Source organism: Mauremys mutica, chromosome 18 (genome assembly GCF_020497125.1).
Source record: "Mauremys mutica isolate MM-2020 ecotype Southern chromosome 18, ASM2049712v1, whole genome shotgun sequence".
In the NCBI taxonomy this organism is placed as follows: Eukaryota; Metazoa; Chordata; order Testudines; family Geoemydidae; genus Mauremys; species Mauremys mutica.
In genome coordinates, this window is record NC_059089.1 from 11,855,429 (window position 1) to 11,872,508 (window position 17,080).

At 56.2% G+C, this 17,080-nt stretch overlaps 1 protein-coding gene across 5 annotated transcripts in view; it reads right to left on the bottom strand.

Annotated features, from left to right (window-relative positions):
• Nucleotides 1-186: 186 nt before the first annotated feature.
• The window catches only part of AKNA (AT-hook transcription factor), a 68,431-nt gene continuing 51,537 nt past the window's right edge, over nucleotides 187-17,080 (bottom strand). For 3 of the 5 annotated variants that reach the window (XM_044993145.1, XM_044993149.1, XM_044993144.1), the window contains 11 exons: nucleotides 15,855-16,134; nucleotides 15,135-15,241; nucleotides 14,385-14,635; nucleotides 13,129-13,279; nucleotides 6,580-6,750; nucleotides 5,624-5,736; nucleotides 4,857-4,967; nucleotides 4,516-4,614; nucleotides 3,323-3,448; nucleotides 2,466-2,637; nucleotides 187-769 (listed from right to left, as the gene is read on the bottom strand). In XM_044993145.1, the coding sequence (XP_044849080.1) occupies nucleotides 478-769; nucleotides 2,466-2,637; nucleotides 3,323-3,448; nucleotides 4,516-4,614; nucleotides 4,857-4,967; nucleotides 5,624-5,736; nucleotides 6,580-6,750; nucleotides 13,129-13,279; nucleotides 14,385-14,635; nucleotides 15,135-15,241; nucleotides 15,855-16,134 (1,873 nt within the window). In that variant the 3' untranslated portion in view covers nucleotides 187-477. The remainder of the gene's footprint in view (nucleotides 770-2,465; nucleotides 2,638-3,322; nucleotides 3,449-4,515; nucleotides 4,615-4,856; nucleotides 4,968-5,623; nucleotides 5,737-6,579; nucleotides 6,751-13,128; nucleotides 13,280-14,384; nucleotides 14,636-15,134; nucleotides 15,242-15,854; nucleotides 16,135-17,080) is intronic. The other 2 variants (XM_044993146.1, XM_044993147.1) reach the window with 2 other exon arrangements.

The following is a 17,080-nucleotide window of genomic DNA, read 5'->3' on the forward strand; positions in this document are numbered from 1 at the left end:
GGCCCCTGGGAGGCCGGGGCAGCTCTCTGCCTAGTCACGTGTCCCAAGGTTTTCACTGTCTTCCTTCATCTTCAAATTTGATCCTTCAAGAAAACTAACCACCACCGAAAGCTACTGGCCAAGCGGAGAGGGGCAGGTGAGATCCCCAGTGCAACTGCAGCTCTGGTCCTGCTGAGCAGAGAGGCTTAAGGCAACTGTAACATGCGGGCTGAGCGGGCTCTGGAGAAGGGTGGAGAGACTCTGCAGGCTTAGCTTCCAACGCGGATCCCATGTGGAGACTCCAGTATGTCACAGGCTCCTCAGGCGCCGGAGGACGGCTCTGCAGTCTCATGGGAAGCTGAGGGACAGTCTAGTCATTCTTTGGCAAATCAGTTCCCCAGATGTTTGCTGGGGGCTTATCTCCAGGTGTTAAGAGGCTCAGCCTGCCGGCTCAAGCTGTCCCCGCCAGGCTCCAGAGGAAGCCGCCCCCAGGTTCTGTCAGAAGAGGCAGGATCCTCTCAGGCGCCTGGCCTTGCTCAGTTCAGAGGTCAGCGACCTGTTCATTTGCTTGGTGGTGAGCTTCATGCTCTTGGCGGCTTCCACGGCCCGGCTCAGGGACCAGTTGAGGTCCTCCAGGTCGTCGAAGTCAAGCATCAGGGAGCGATGGCGACCATGGGCTTGCTGCCGGGCGGCCCTGGGCTTCAGCTCTGCCACTCTGTACTGGCTGGAGTAATGGGCAGGCAGGCCAGCTGGGCCGGGGACTGAGGTAGGTGCTGGTGGAGAACAGTAGCTGGAAAAAAACAACAACAAAGGCTAAATACAGTGCGCTGAGGGAGGACAAGCAAAACCTAGATCATCCCTGACAGGCGTCTGTCCAACCTGTTCTCCAAACGCTGGGGATTCCATTACCTGTTCCAGAGCTGAACTACCCTCAGGGTACGTCTACACTACCCGCCGGATCGGCGGGCAGCGAGCGATCTATCGGGGATCGATTTATCGCGTGTAGTGTAGACGCGATAAATTGATCCCGGAGCGCTCTCCGGTCGCCTGCTGAACACCAGCTCGGCGAGAGGTGGAAGCAAAGTCAACGGAGGAGTGGCGACCGTCGAACCATCGCCGCGAGGATGCGAAGTAAGTGATTCTAAGATACGTCGACTTCAGCTACGCTATTCTCGTAGCTGAAGTTGCGTCTTAGATCGACCCCCCCAGTATAGACCGGGCCTCAGAGTTAGAAAGTTTTGCCTAATATCTAACCTGAATCTTCCATGCTGGGAACTAAGTTGATTACTTGTTGTCCTACCCTCAGTGAACCTGGAGAACAATAGATCACTGTCCTCTTTATAACAACTTTTTCCATATTGGAACATTTATGCCCCTCCAGGAGTGGCTGTAGCTTTTTTGCCACTCCAAGCACAGCAGTCAGGCAGCCTTCAGCGGCGCGCCTGCGGGAGGTCCCCAGTCCCATGGATTCGGCGGTATGCCTGCGGGAGGTCCCCGGTCCCACGGATTCGGCGGCGTGCCTGCAGGAGGTCCCCAGTCGCATGGATTCAGCGGCATGCCTGCGGGAGGTCCCCAGTCGCATGGATTCGGCGGCATGCCTGCGGGAGGTCCCCGGTCCCACGGATTCGGCGGTATGCCTGCGGGAGGTCCCCGGTCCCACGGATTCGGCGGCGTGCCTGCAGGAGGTCCCCAGTCGCATGGATTCAGCGGCATGCCTGCGGGAGGTCCCCAGTCGCATGGATTCGGCGGCATGCCTGCGGGAGGTCCCCGGTCCCACGGATTCGGCGGCATGCCTGCGGGAGGTCCCCGGTCCCATGGATTCGGCGGCGTGCCTGCAGGAGGTCCGCTGGTTCCACGGCTTCAGCGTACCCGCCACCGAATTGCCACCAAATCCGCGGGACCGGCAGACCTCCCGCAAGAACACCACCGAAGGCAGCCTGACTGCCGCCCTCACAGGGACCGGCAGGGCGCCCCCCGTGGCTTGCCGCCCCAGGCATGTGCTTAGAGCGCTGGAGCCGCCGCTGCCCCCCCTCAACCTTCTCTTCTCTAGACTAAACTTGCCCCCTTTTGTATCCTTTCCTCAGAGGTCAGGTTTTCCAAACCTGTCATTTGTGCTCTCTCTCCAGTTTATCCACATCTTCCTTAAAGCGTGGTGCCCAAAACGGGACACGCCGCTCCAGCTGAAGCTTCTAAGTGCCTAAATCACTTAGGCTTGGCAACGCTGAGTGGAGCAATACCTAGGCCCAGGGTTTTAAAGCCGTTTAAGTGATCTGACTAAGGTCGCGCAGGCTATCTGTGGAAGAGCAGGGAACCAAAACCATTCTCCCAAGTCCCAACTTAGCACCCTAACCACTGGACCATCTTTCCCCTCCACAGGCTCTGTTTTGGCCCTAGAGATCCTAGGCTGCATCCCACCATCCCAGAAGGAAACTCTGAACATCCCTCCCCACAGTAACCCCAACCAACGGGGCGTGGGCCGCTCTTACAGTACAGAGGGCGAGTAAGGCACCAGGGGCACTGTTGGGATGTAGTTGACAGCTGTGCCAAGGGGTTGGGCCGCCAGGTACCAGAGGCCAGGCTGCTGCTGCTGTGGCTTCTCGGGCTTGTGACTGAGGCCGGAGCCTTGAGATGAGGCGCTCTCTGTGCCGCGGCCTGTCGCTGTGGAGAAGAACGACACACGGTAAGAGACACCCTGGTATTCGGCATGAATGGACAGGAAACCCACGAGGCTACTTCCATCCCTGGTGCTACGCCACTGACTCCAGGAGTGAGTCTGGCCTGAGGACAAAGAGAGGGCAGGGGATGCACCCCTCAATCTACTGGAATAACTCCCTGGGATGAATCACACCTGCAAGCTGCTGTGCTGGAAAACCCTGCCCTGGGATCTGCAACGGCAGCAAGTGTCAGGTCCTCCGCTGTCAATGCTCCAGCCCTTACGGGGACGCCTCTGGGTTCTCCCAGACAGCACTGCATTCCCTCCCAGCCACTGCTGGGACTGCAGCAGCCGTGAGAGACAGCCAGCCTGCCAATACGATTGCCTACAACGACTCCTACTAGCAGAGGCTGGCGCTGCAGCGGCTGTGAGCCATAGCCAGCACTCCAGTTCCATTACTTATAGCAACTCCTGCTGGCTGAAGCTGGAACTAGTGTGGCTGGGAGCTTCTCTACTGCTATCCTATGCAGACATTGCTTTTTGGAACAGTAGAGTTTTGAATTCAGCTTTCAGTGTGGCCTGGCCAGTATGTCCCTCTGCTAGATGGGAACCATTCACCAGGGTCACTCCTCAGGCAGAGCAGCTCTTCATAGAACAGAAACATTCAAACAGAACAAACTGGTCACCCACCCTGTGCTGCTTTGTCCCTGGTTTTAGAAAGAGGGGTGCTCCTGGTCCCGTTGCAGATTGGACAGTACGTCTTCCTTGGAGTGCTATGCTGAGCGGGTCTCATGGTGTCCCCTGCGGATGCACTGCCTAAAAACCACAGAGGACAAACAGTGAGTAAAGTAACTAACTCCAGTAGAAGTACATAGGAGGTTTCAGGCTGTTTGGATTAAGGCAATTTGCAGACAGTAAAAACTTAAAAAAATGGTTCAATACAGGTGGCTGCTAGTCCGGAAAGCTGGTCATTTCTTTGTCTGTTGCTAGCATTGGGAAACAAGACGAACAAAGCAGGTTATAACACAGAGCTTGCGAACGAGAACAACTGGCTTTAGCACAATGGGAAACTGCAACATTGCAACAAAGGCCTGAAAAATCCAAGGATTATGGCTGATCTGACAGCCTCATCTTGGCTAGGGTGACCAGATGTCCCGTTTTTAAAGGCACAGTCTCGTTTTTGGGGACTTTTTCTTATATAGGCGCCTATTATCCCCCACCCCCCATCCCTTTTTTTCCCAGTTGCTGTCTGGTCACCCTAATCTTGGCAATGTCACCCATCCTGTCGATTATGTGGGGCGCTTCCATAATAATGAACAACATCCACAGGGTCACACGTAACAAAGGAGAGAGCAAGTGACCTACGTGCAACTGGGCTGAGTTAACAGTCCAGCAGTGTCGGACGCCGCATGCTTTGATCTGTACTCGCCTGCTCTCTTGTGGTAGGGACATAGCCTCAAGAGTGCCTGTGCCTCACCCAATATCTGCAAAGCTCAGAGTGGCTACTGGCCAATGCTGCTTCTGCACAATCAGCAGAGGGAGCCGGCTCCTACCTTTCCCAATACGAACGAGGTCCCTCCACCCCGAGGTTGGCTCTGAGACCCTCTCACCATTCTCAGAGCACATTCCACCCAAAACACATCTGCACGTCAGTGGGGCATGATCTCTGCACCTCTCTCATCAGGGTGGTGTGAGGCTTCGTTATTTCATTGGTTCAGGCCTTAAGTAACTAATGGTTCCATTAGCGGGTATTTGCGAAGCCCTCAGCAATCTCAGGGAGCAGACGTTAATGAAGTGCAAAAGCTTGTTATGTTACAGGTTGTAAATACTAAGCAAAGCAGCTCCGTGGGGTCTGGCCCAAGATGAGCAGATGGGATATTTACCAGCTTGTGTCCTGGTCCCTTGGCAATGGAGGCAGGAAGTGGGGCCCGTGTCTTCCCTCCGTTCTGGGGACACAGGAGCCGATAAGTGGTAGCGCGTCCCTGCAAAATGCAACAAGGGCTGGCTCAGCACCCTTCGCAGAGGGCACCCAGCTGGGAAGAGGGAGGGGGGGGCCTGAGCTCACATGGCTGGGAGAGGAAGATCCCTCCTGCCTGGTAAGCACAACATCAAGTCAGCGTGTGCATGGGGCAGAGAGCGGAGATCCAGTCTAAGAACACAGGGTGGCCCATGGTGTTGCAAGAGAGGCAGCACCAAGGCAGGTGCTTGGTTTGTGCTCACCCACCTGTGTAATGGCCCTTGAATGTCAGCGTCCTCGGAGGGCTCTGCCTGGAGGAGAAGCTTGTCCTGGGCTTCCCATCCCGAGCCCGCGGTGGGGAGCAGTCCGACTCCGAAGCTGCAGAACACAGAGAACACCCGATTAGACGGTCAGTCGCGTCTGCTAGACACCTCGCTAGTGAGTTTCTAACCAGCGAGTGCATTGCCTGCGTGCTGGGGGTGCTGCTCTGTGCGCCTCTTCTCTAGGCACTACGGGGCAGCTGACTCTCCCAGCATGCACTGGTACAAGAGCTATTAGGGGGCGGGATAGGTGTGGTGCCATGGTGCAAACCCGACTCAAGCATGTGTTGTCATCACCAGGTCAGAGGAGGGAGTCGCAGGTGGCTCACATAACCACAGTTGCGCTTGTAGCAACCACCGGCCCTCGTGTGAATGGAACACCACAGGATCTAGGGTAATGACCGTGAAGAGCTGGGCGCAAGCTGGGGAGTTTGGCTCCAGGTCCTGACTCCAGGAGGGCTGGATCTGGGCCTGCCTGTCACGAACGTTCCCAGGGTGCTGGTATCAGTGCCCACGTGTGTGCACCACAGAGTGCCCGTTCTCACCTCCTGCACGCATAGGAAGGGCGCCTGAAAATCCCTTTTAGGAGGCGGAATTCAAAGAAGAGTAGAAGGAAAAGCAGATCCTGCTGCCTCTGCAGTCTGCTGCCTCCGAATAATTGCTCCTGGATCTGGGTTAATCCCAGAGGGGGTAGGTTCCAATGGCTCTACTTACTTAGGTCCCGTTCAGGCCCATCCCGAGGGAGCGATGCCGACCTCACCCGCCTCGCTGGCTTGATCACTGGAGCCGGCTCCCCAAACTCGCCTGGGCTCCTCTCTGCGGATTCACTGGGAAAGGGACAGAGACAGAGTGAAGTCGAGGGCTCAGCACCCTGGTTCTGGGTGCAGGGGGTTTTAACCACCCCCTCCACCCGGCACTGGGGGGGCTGTGCTTGCACCGAGTGACAGTCACCGCCTCTGCCTGGAAGCATGGAGAGGACGAGCTGCCATGTGCTTAGCAGCCTGCAGATGGGGTCGGTGGGGAGACTGGCAGGACTGCTGGGGGGAGTCAGGGCGCTAACGCAATCATCTGTCACCCTCTGCGGCCCTGGCTGTCCGTGTGGCTCTGCACGTGGGTGAAATGAGCCTGGCCCACTCCTAGGATCCAGGGGAAGCTTGTCAGTCTCCCAGAAAGCTGCACGGGAAAAGGCCCACCCCCCACCTGGCCCTTGTCAGAGCTACCGGCTTTTCACCGTGCGATAAAGGGCCCGATTCTGTCAGCATTACACTAACCTAACTCCGACAGGAGCTATACGGCACCTGTGTCCCCAAAGCGCCAGCCGAGGCTGGGACCCCCCTGTGCTGTCTCACACCTGGCGTTCCCGACTGCCCACTTCCACCTGCCTGGCACTACTTCCTCTCCAACCTGTCACCTCCCCTCACCACGGCTGGAGCAAGAGCCTTCTCCTCACTCAGCTCCCACCGGCTGGAACAGCCTCCCTGTAACCTTTGCAAGGCTCAGCAGAAAACAGGGCAGTTCCACAGGGGGGCAGAAATCTCCCTGGGCACCAGAGAGAACCGGAGAAGGAGGCGGCTGTCGGCCAGCCTGTGTCACTGAACTCCCGCTGGCAGAGTGTGCAGGAAAGGCAGAGCAGGCAACAAGGCCACGTTGTGCTGCACACTGGCACCTACCCAGAGGGGGCTGAGTTCCGGACTGAGGGGCCGTTCCCCACAGGCTGCCTCCTGCTCCTAGCGGTGCGTGGGGATGACTTTCCCTCTGGGTAGCTGCGGGATCGGTGCAAACTCTCCTCCAGCCGCTGCCGAAGCCGCGAGACCTCGTCCTGCAGAGCCCGGATGGCCTGGCTGGGACGGGAAGGGGAATAAAGGATTAATAAGTGCCAGTTACAAGAAAAATGTCCGATCCAGAAGGAAAATGGGGAAGACTCCATTCTCTCCGCCTGTCTGATGGCCAGTCCCATCTCCGCTCCTCCCGACTGTCTGACACCAGAAATCCTCAGACCCTTGCAGGAGGGACACCATTGCTCACCCCCCTGGAGCGTTAAAAGTAACCACGTCTATAGGCATGTCTACCAAGAGGTGTGACTGCAGCGCGTATAGACACACCGGAGCTGGCTTGAATCTAGATCGAAGCCAGCTTGGGTAACGATAGCAGCAAAGCAGTGGCAGCATGGACTAGCCCCATCCACCCAGGACCTGGGGGAAATACTCAAGCAGCTGACATGGCTTCACAGCTATTGGCACCCAAGCTAGCTGGTGCCCCTGTAAAATGCCACAGGTGCCAAAGACGGTACTGGGCATGGCGAATCCAGGCTGCAATCAAATAAGCCGGCAGCTAGTTACAGCCTATAGGGGCACGGGATTGCCCTGCCAAAGGAACTCTGGAAAGGTGGAGAAACCATGAGGGGTCAACAGCATTGCTAGGAGACGGAACTCCGAACTTAAACCTGCATCCATGTGTGTCGCTCTCCTTGTTACAATTCTGCCCCAGTACGCGCATGGCTTGCGTGGATGAGAGAGTGGGACAGGAACTGCGCACACGTTTCCCACTAGAATCTAGTCACAGTGCAGCTGGACTCAGCAACGCAACTCCGATCTGAAGCGCTGGACCTGCCTATGCCAGGGGACGTGCACGTTGGAGTCATGGAGATCAGCCTCGCTCTTCTCAGGTCTGTGGAGAGGTTTTGCTACCTAAGGAGCACGCTGTCACAGAATGCCATAATTGAGGATGGGATTCCCCATCGCACAGCCCACGCCAGCTCTGCATTGGGAATGCCGTCACACTGCCTCGGGAACGATAGGGCTGTCAAGGGACGCACCAAGCTAAATAGCTATCGGGCAGTCATGCTTATGACGCTTACCCAAGGCCAGATTTTATAGCCAGCTAAAGCAAAGCACTGTTCTCCTGGTGACCAGTACAAACGATATAAAGACACACTGAAGTCAAACTCGGAAGCCTGTCAGGTTGACCCCAGCCATTGGAAAGCAACAGCCCACAGCAGAGCAAGGTGGCAGCAGATTTGTCCTGTCACTGTTAACTGGTTTGTAGCAAGACGCAGCCTGCAATGGTCACGGACAATCTTGTCTGTCCCACATGTAACTGTGTTGTGGTTCTCGCATTGGTCTGACCTCGTGTATCCGTAGTCACCTTTAGTGTTGGCTGAATCCTCATATGTCGACATCGACGTGAGACTTCATCGGCATCAGACATACCCTAGAAGGTACTTTCAGGATGCACCAACACTGGCAGCGGCCGCACCCAAGTTGTCTCCCTTCAGAGGCTTCTGCTGTCTGACTACAGGGCAAGCTAACTGCCACAGCTGCACTGTCACTACGTGACCCAGCGTGGTGGCCCAATCCGAATGAGCCCCGTCTTCCACTTCAGAGGCTCCCAAGGCATTTCACAGCGGGAGTCACTGACATGCAGCCATCCCTGGTGCAGGACAAGACATGAAGAAGACTCTTGTATTCAACTGAAACCATGGGGGAATTTATGGAAGCAGAAGGTACCTGGCTACTCTGGAAATGGGCCAGGAGATGGGTTAACGCGCCTCCTCCTGTGGAAAGCCATGCGGCCTCATGGTTCAGAAGTGCTAAGCACCCACAACCCCAGCTGAAGTCAATTGGAGCTCTGGGAGCTCAATCGCCACCAGCAATTAGGCCCCGTGGAAGCTGCAATGACCACGAATGGTCAGGAGAAGGACGTGGTGGGTCTCGGGCCAGCTCTCGGGGAAGCAGCATCCATCTCACACTGACCCCCGTCAGCAGGAGAGGGCAAATACCCATGAAGAATGAGCACTGGAGATGGGCAGGACATTTTTGATGCAAGGACATTTTGCCAAAATGTGCTGCTTCATCGAAGCCGAAACGTTTTGTGGCAACGGATCGGTTATGACAACGTTTCTGTCGGGAAACGAGAGACGTGGACTCTCTCCGGGTCTGGCCTTAGAGGTGGGTGACCGGGGTAGCCGCTCTGAGTGCCAACGTTCAGACACACCAAATCCCTGGAGTTTTTTTTTCAGTTGTTTAGCTTAGGCCTTTTGAGTGGGGGAGGACTGAAAACAGCTTCCACCAAAGCACCCAGGGCCGTCTCTGACTCTCTCATGTGCCGTGGCACGCTCCGATAGTGGGTTTCGGTGCCTGTTTTTGGATTGAAACCTGAGCTTTCAGAGGGTGTGTGATGGGGTGGGGAGAGGGCACTTGGTGGCTCGGGGGTTAGGGCACTGGCTTGGGAGGTAGGAAATCCAGGATGATCTTGGACGAACTACTCTACTTTGCATCAGCCACAGCAGGGACTGCGCCCTAGTCACCAGGCTACCAACCCCCCTTTCCCTGCCTTGACACACCCCACCCCGCACCATTCCAGCCTAGAGCTCAGGTTTCAATCCCACACCAGGCACTTGGACACGATTCTGTTTTTGCAAAAATGTTAGTGAGGTTTCGGGTTCATTCCAGCGGGGGGGGGAAAAATGTGCAAACCCTGACCGTTGCCAAGGCTGAATTGTTGCCCTCCATGAGCCCCCCTTGCCCCCAGGGTTTGTCCTTTGGAGGGGGGAATGGACGATTGAGGCATGTTGGGAGAGCAGGGTTGGGGAAGCCTGCACGGCTGCCCAAGCGGAATCAGCTGTGCGGCTAGAGAGGGGACTTCCTTCCCCAGGGCTGTTCCCCAGCCCTTCCACTCGGGGAATAATGGGAGGGGAGCAGGATCTGTTTTGCTTTCGAGAGGACCATGGGGGAGAATGGGAAGGAGCGGAAATATGGGCTTTACACATGGAGCTTTTCTGAACGGCTGCAAAGATCTCAAGCCGTTAGGGATCACAGTGCCCGACCAGATTCTCTGGACTCGAGCTGATTCAGTGCTGCTCCAGTGCTTGCCGGGAAATTCGATATTTTTGTCTATACATCCTATCTCGGCCCCTCTGACTAAATGCACAAGACAGGCAGCTGCAGAAGGAACGTTTAAACTGCCACGTTACTCTGCTGGCTACCATAGCAGCTGGGGGGAAAATACGCCTGCATTAATACTCACTGTGGTGGCATTTTCCAGACTGCCAGGCAAATGTATGCTTAGGGGAAGCGTGTGGCTTTCTTTTCAGGTCACCAAAGGGTTAACCGCCTCCCTTTTCAGAGTGCCCGTCCTGGGAACTAGAAAGAGCCCTTCTCCTTAAGGAACTGCGTCACCTAGTCTCTCTTGAGACGCCCTACAGGGGTCTGGTTTTCAGACAATGCTCCACACCCGGCCACTGCAACTCAGGCCGGGCACCCAAATCACTAGGCCCTTTTGTCAATCTTGGCCTGAAGGTTCCACAATGGAACGTTTCCTGTGAGCGGTGACAGGAGAACCTCAAATTACATGGAGGTTCAGGCTGGATACACTCTGGCAGCACGGAGCCTTCTCCAAATGAACCGGGCCTCTGGGTTCTGCAAAGGCAGGTACGAAACCTCCCGGGAACTGGCTCTCTCACCAGATGGCTGCAGGAGACACAGCGAGATCGACGCTTTCTCCTTCCTATTTGAGCCCCATACAGCACAGCAGGGAGTGGGCTAGAAATACAAGAAGTTACCCAGACTAAGGCGACGCAAATTTGACTGGTCAATTCCAGCCTACTCATAATCTTGGGCTCAAGGTTCATTGAAATCCGTGGCCACATCAGGCCTCTCTCAGGTGTCACTAAGGTGCACATCACAACGTCTCTCAGATCTTCATGGCGACAGCGGGGGAAGGACTCGGATCTCTCTGCTCCAAAAAGCACACGGCCCTGCCAGCTGAGCTGAAGGAGAATCTCCATCAGCACGATGGGATCTCAGACCAACCCGAGCAGTGCTGACTCCACCCAGTAGGAGGCAGTGGGGCGCAGACACACACTGTCCACTTCATTACAGGACGCAGGACACCTACTTATGTCAGCTCAGCTTTTGGGGGTGGCCCTGTTATCCGTAATACACAGCACAAGCTGCTGCCCCTTAGCTAGGCAAACCCATAATCACCCTCAGGGAAAGAAACACCAGGGTCCAGATCCGTAGCCAGTGTAAACCGGTGTCGCCCCACTGCGGTCAATAGCACGATGCTGATTTACGCCAGCTGAGGATCCAGCCGCGTCAAATTAAAACAACAAGGAGAAAGACTTGGGAATTCACACTAGGTTCGCCAACCCCACTGAAATAGTTTGCAAGGTTCTGGAAACCTCAGACTCCCCCAGGGGATTCTTGCCCCAAGCTGGGCAAAGGTCTGGCTCCAATCAGGGTCTAACCACACAGAGCAGAGGGGGCAGGTGTCATTCCCCTCCCTCCTCTCGTGAGTGACACGAGCGTTAACACTTTACCTGCCAGGCGGAAATGAGGCAGCCAGGCAGCGAGCGGAGGGACAGCGAGGCGAACCAGATCGCAGTTTGCCCCGAGAGAGGCCAGTTCTCCTGGCTCTATCCCCCTAGCTACGGGAGGCACCTGCATTGAACTAAAAGCTTCCAGTCCAGCTGGCAGCAGCTCACAGCTCCACCCAACCACTCGGCTAGCGAGGGGGATGGGATCTCCCTCCCGACCCCTTCCCACCAATCTGTTCTTGCTACAGCCCATCCCCGGGGCAGCGATCACAGAGGCTGCCCTGACTGTGCTGTATAGCCAGGGACTCACTGTGTGGGATCCTCCCTGCTCCCCCTGGTTGCTCGCTCCTAGAAGAGCTGCCTCCAAAGACCACTTTGTCCCTGGTTTGCCCAGCAGGATCCGATCTGGCCCCACTCTGCTTCCCAGTCCCAGTTAAGACACTTGCAAAACCTTTGACTGAGGGGCTAGTATCCACCTGCTAGAATAAGGCTCAGACCTGGCCTCGCTGTGGTCATGGTGAAATGAGTTGGATGGTCTCTGCCTTGACCCAGGGGGCGGCCTGCGTACGGGATGGAGCCCCCACGCTGAGCCACACAAATCGGAGCGATACGCACATGGTGGAGAAGGCCAGGATTGGCGCTGTCATATCGAATGTTTCTCCGCTTCCTCCCTCCAGCTAGCCGGCTCCAGTGACACCCCAGTACTGGTGAGGCGGCCTCCTGTGGCTTTGAGATCTCTCATCTCCACGAGGGAAGGGGAGCTGCCTCTGGATTCACTCCCATGGGAGAGATCTATTGTACCGAGGTTCCCAGCCTGCCTGTCCCAAGGCCTGGTCCCTCTCAGCACCTCTGAGCCCAAAGAAACAAGTGAGAGGCCTTTCTAAAGCAGCATGCGCTGGAACCATTCCATCAGCCCCGTATAAACCAGTCCTAGAGCAGGGTGGAGACTGGAGATAAAGGATCTCGCCTGGGGTGGGCACTTTAAGACGCGGAGTGCTCGGATCTCCCCAAGGGCTTTAAAAACGTCCCTAGTCCTCCATGCACAGAAACCAGCGCAGTTTCCTCCTGGCCCCACCCTTGCCACACTCACACTGGAGAGAGGCAGCGTCCTAGCAACGCTCTCAGAAATGTTTGCTGACATTATGCAAGGAGAGGGCACAGAACGGGCAGAACACCCCATCCTCCCGGACCTCCCCTGCTCAGAGAAAGCAGATAAACAAGCCCCCACCTCCTATGCTCGGGGGCTGCTTGGGAGCTAACGACGCCCCGGGGAAATCTAATGACAGTGCTGGATACAAAGCCCTTTCATAGAATCATAGAATATCAGGACTGGAAGGGACCTCAGGAGGTATCTAGTCCAACCCCTGCTCAAAGCAGGACCAATCCCCAACTAAATCATCCCAGCCAGGGCTTTGTCAAGCCTGACCTTAAAAACCTCTAAGGAAGGAGATTCCACCACCTCCCTAGGGAACCCATTCCAGTGCTTCACCACTCTCTGAGTGAAAAAGTGTTTCCTAATATCCAACCTAGACCTCCCCCACTGCAACCTGAGACCATTACTCGACATTTCCCGAGAGGACAGCTCCAGGGACTGCAGTCGGGAATGGCCCTGCGTTGACACCACTGACAGAGAGCCCAGGGTGTGACTTAGTGTCACCTCTTCCATGGGGAGATCGATTCAGGGCTCTTACAACCTCGGACTGCACCGCAGCAGCCTGGCTCAGAGATGGAGCTGCCACCGAGGAAGCTGGTCATGATGATGGAGAAATGCTGCAAAGATTCATACGCAGCCAAAGGTGCTGTTGGTCTCACCCCAGCAGCAGATGCTGGTGCCCCAAAGGGCCAGGGAAAGCAGCTGCTGTTGCTGACCCAGCCCTTCCCCCGAAGCCGAGTTCACACTCACTCTCGTTCCACGCGGGAGCCCAGGAGGCCATGGTGAGCCCGGCCTGGGGAAGGCGACGTGGTGGTGGAGCTGGGTGGGCATCTAGTTTTGCTGGGACGGTGATCAGAAGCGCCGGCCCTGCTGTGCTGCTCTGCCTCGGAGTCCGTGTGAGCTGGGGACATAAGGAGAGAGTGTCAGACGTTAAATGGCCGAGACCTTTGGGTGCCTCAGTTTATTTCACCGGCGACCTGGGGCCCTTTTTTGAGGTCTGACCCAGACACCTTCCCTCCCCGCTAAGGTGGCTCTGGGTGGGAGAGGATTCAGTCTCCATGGTCCAGTCAGTCCTTGACTTCTCTGCCAACAAATGCACTGTGGACCCCTGCTCACTGGACTGAGACCTTCCCAAACTCATTCCACCCAGGGCACCGAATAGCCAGGTTAGTCACTAGCAGTTTGAGCAGCATTTGAACCAGCACCCGGGAAGTGAAAGGCTCCATTTCCCATGCCCAGTCTCCAGAGCCACACACTGTCAAAGGAACAGGACTGAGTGAGTCGACTGACTGGGTGATGGAGGCTCCCCGGTACATTACTGGTTTCCCTCCGAACCAGGCGCCTGAGGCTGGATTTGTCTCAGGCCATAAACCAAAGGGAGGATTTACGATTCTGGGAGCCCTGAAATCTAGTCTGCCTGTGAGCCAACTTCAAGCCAAAGCACAGAACCTGTGTCCAAAGGCTGTGGGTACGAGGGGGAGAGAGAGACCTCTGGGTGATGGGAATTGAGGGTGAGGAGAGGTCCCGGGCTGGTACAGCCTTAATTTGGGGGACCAATACAACTCCCCCAAGCGATGCGGAAGTGGATAGTCTCTGTGGGCTTATGTCTCTCTCCCTGGCTGTGTGAGCCCCACCATCCCCTTTTGACGGGAATGACTAGCACTGGTCCAAATCTTTTAGATCAAAAATGAAAATGTGGGTGGAAAAAAGTTTCATTTTGGGCCATGTTTTCCCAGTTTTCTACTGAAACACCAAATCCCCCCAAATTTTGGTTTTCAAAACACGTTTTTTTTAACTAGAAATAATTTTTGAAAATCACAAGAAAGGTAGGGGGAAAAAAATGGAAAATATTCTAAAAAAAAAAAAAAAGATATTTTTTGTTTGTATCAGCGGCAGCTCCTCTCACTGTAGGAAGACGGGAGGAGAACTCTGCCCCCTACAGGAAACAATGTGCGTCTCATGCTGGAGGTGCCCAGACACCCAGGTGATGGGCACTTTCTACTCACTGATGTCTGTGTCTGGTCCCACCTCGCTGGTGATGCTGTTTGTCCACTGGGGAGGGGAGCTGGTTTGGGAGGGGCTGCCCCGGGGCAGGCTGTGTCTCCGGGCACTGCCTCCGGGGGGCGCCTGGCTGGCGGAGGTGTACGTGCCCAGCAGTTCCTTTTCCGACGGCAGGGGGGCTGCCTCTTTCCGCAGGGAAGTGCGAAGGGCAGCAGGGCTGGATGTGGGGCCAGATCTTCCCAGCATGCCGGGGGTCCTGGGAACAAGACAAACACACAGGCCTCACTGTGGGAGTCTATCACCAACCCGGCTGCTACTGTGCTTCAGCCAGCTGGCTGCTTTCCTCTGGTCTCTTCCTTCAGAAGTTTCCTGGCACCCCTGTCCCAGCCGCTGCTCAGCCCACGCCTTCTGTAACTACCCTCCCCTGTTCACTAATCACCCCCTTTGCCATTCCATGTGCTCCGGACCCCCTCGCCCCATTCACCCTCGTCCCCAATTCACTGCTCACCCCATGCACGCCACTTCCTCATGCTCCTTTCCCCGAGTCTGATCATCTGCTCTAGTCCCTCCCCTCTTCTCTCACCCCCATTCACCAATCACCAGCCCCCACTGGGCCCCATACACTTAGCCTCCTCCCCATCACATCACACATTCCTTCAGCCCTGGACCCTTGTTATCAGCCCCCCAGGGCAGGAGAGGGGACGAGGGCGGGTCACAGGAGCTGGAGCGGGGAGAAGAGAGACAAGGGTCCATACGCAGTGCGAGAGGGGCGATGCTCCGGGGTGCGCGTCAGCGGGGACACCCTGCTGGCCTCCGACCCCACAAACCCGCTGTCCGTCTCTGGAGACACGATGCGTTGATCCTGCAACAAAGGGGAGCTTGATCCAGTTCAGATCAACACAAGGGATGCTGGCCCTGTGACCAGGCAGAGCTGGTCTGTAGCTGGAGGGGAGACCACCAAGTACAAGCATACTGGTGGATGGTGCTGGTCAATCAGGCTGTTCCTCCCTCGTAATCAGCACCGAACAAATGCCTCAGCATGGTGTTAGGGGGTGCTACATTGCTGGAGCCATTGTCTTTTATGGGAGAAAGAAGATTGAAGTTCTGAAGCACATGGTCATTAAACTAAACCCGATGGTCCATTCTGCAGGAATCAGGGGGTTACCTCCAGAGGCAACGGGCCATATTCCATGTTGGAGAATTGCATTCTGCCCTGGCAAACTCTCCTGCAGCTTCAAACATGGAAATGATCCTTCCCTTCCTTTCTAAGAACCTGCTGGGTGGTGTTCCAGTGTGCTGTTAAACAGCTGCAGTGGACCACACACCAGAGATGGCTGCATTTCAGCAGCTGAGAAGGCAATTTCTGTATATATAGGGCCTTATTTTCAGAAATAGCTTCTGGATCTGTACCCCAAATTTAGTGACCCCGAGTAGGTGGGAGCCCTGCCCTCTATTTCACCCTCCTGGGCGCTTACCTCGGACGGTGAGGATTTTGCCTGACGGAAAGGCTTCTGCGGAAGGTGCTCAGAAATGGCGCTGCCCACCATGCTGGCCATGCTGCTCTGGCGGGATAGTGTCTCCTGCTGCCCCCCGAAGGATGGCTTGGGGATTGCATCCTGGGGCCTGGCTTTAATAGCCACGTTCCGCGGGAGGGACTCCTCGCCCTGGACAGAGGACAAGCGACTGCTCTTCCTGAGCAGCTGCCGGCGTTCCCCTGGCTGCAGGGCGTGCGACCTCCTCTCCGGGGGCTGCCTGCTGGGGTGAGACAGCAACACCAGTCAGAACCCTCCATCAAGATGGGGCAGTGCCCCCTTGTCATCTGGTCTCCCAGTCCCTGCAGCACCACCAAGTCAAGGTGCACGGCCGCCCGCCACCCCGCTGTTCCTGCCAGTAGCGGCTCAGGGAGCTTTCGGGGAGCAGTGAACCTACAAGGCACAATTCGCCTGCACCTGCTCCCACGGGAACCGGTGGCGATGCCCCCATTGTTGCGGTCAACATAGTTCAGTGGGAGCAGAGTCAGGTCCACCAGGTGCCCAGCTAGTCAGGTGTCTACTTCCACGCCCACGGCTGCACCGCGAAAGCTGGGTGGAGAAAGGGCCGTCCGGTTCCCAGAGTCGAAATCTGGGTCAGTTCCGAATCGAAATGAAAATCAGAGTGCTCCACAAACGGATGGGAGACCTGGCCCCTGGGCACTACTCCTGTGGCCTGTTCCTGGGAGCCCCGATTCCAGGGTGATCTGGCTGGAGGGCTGCCCCCAGAGACTTGGGAAGCCCTAGGGGCCGGACAGGCAGGCTGCTGAGGAGCCGGGTGGGCGCGCTGGCAGGAAACCAGGCAGGATTCCATTTCTCTCTCTCTCTCTCACTCACACCCCACTCTCGACAGACTGGGTTGTTGGAACTTTGTTGGCATCGCAACCGTCTCTGTGAAACATTTTGATTTCCAGCAACCAGTGAAGTCAGAGAAAAAGGTGTTTCATAGGAACCTCTCTGACCAGCTCTACGCAGCACTCTGCTGAGAGTCTGGACCCGGTGACGAAAAGCACCGTAAATCACAGGCCCCAGGGCCTACATGTGTGTATTGCAACGATGCGGGGAGTCAGCAACCAGATGGGTGGATTTATACCTTAGCTAGGGCAAGAACAACATCTTCCTTTACATGTGTACAGCTCCTGGCACAGTTTGGGCTTTTACTGTGGTCTCTG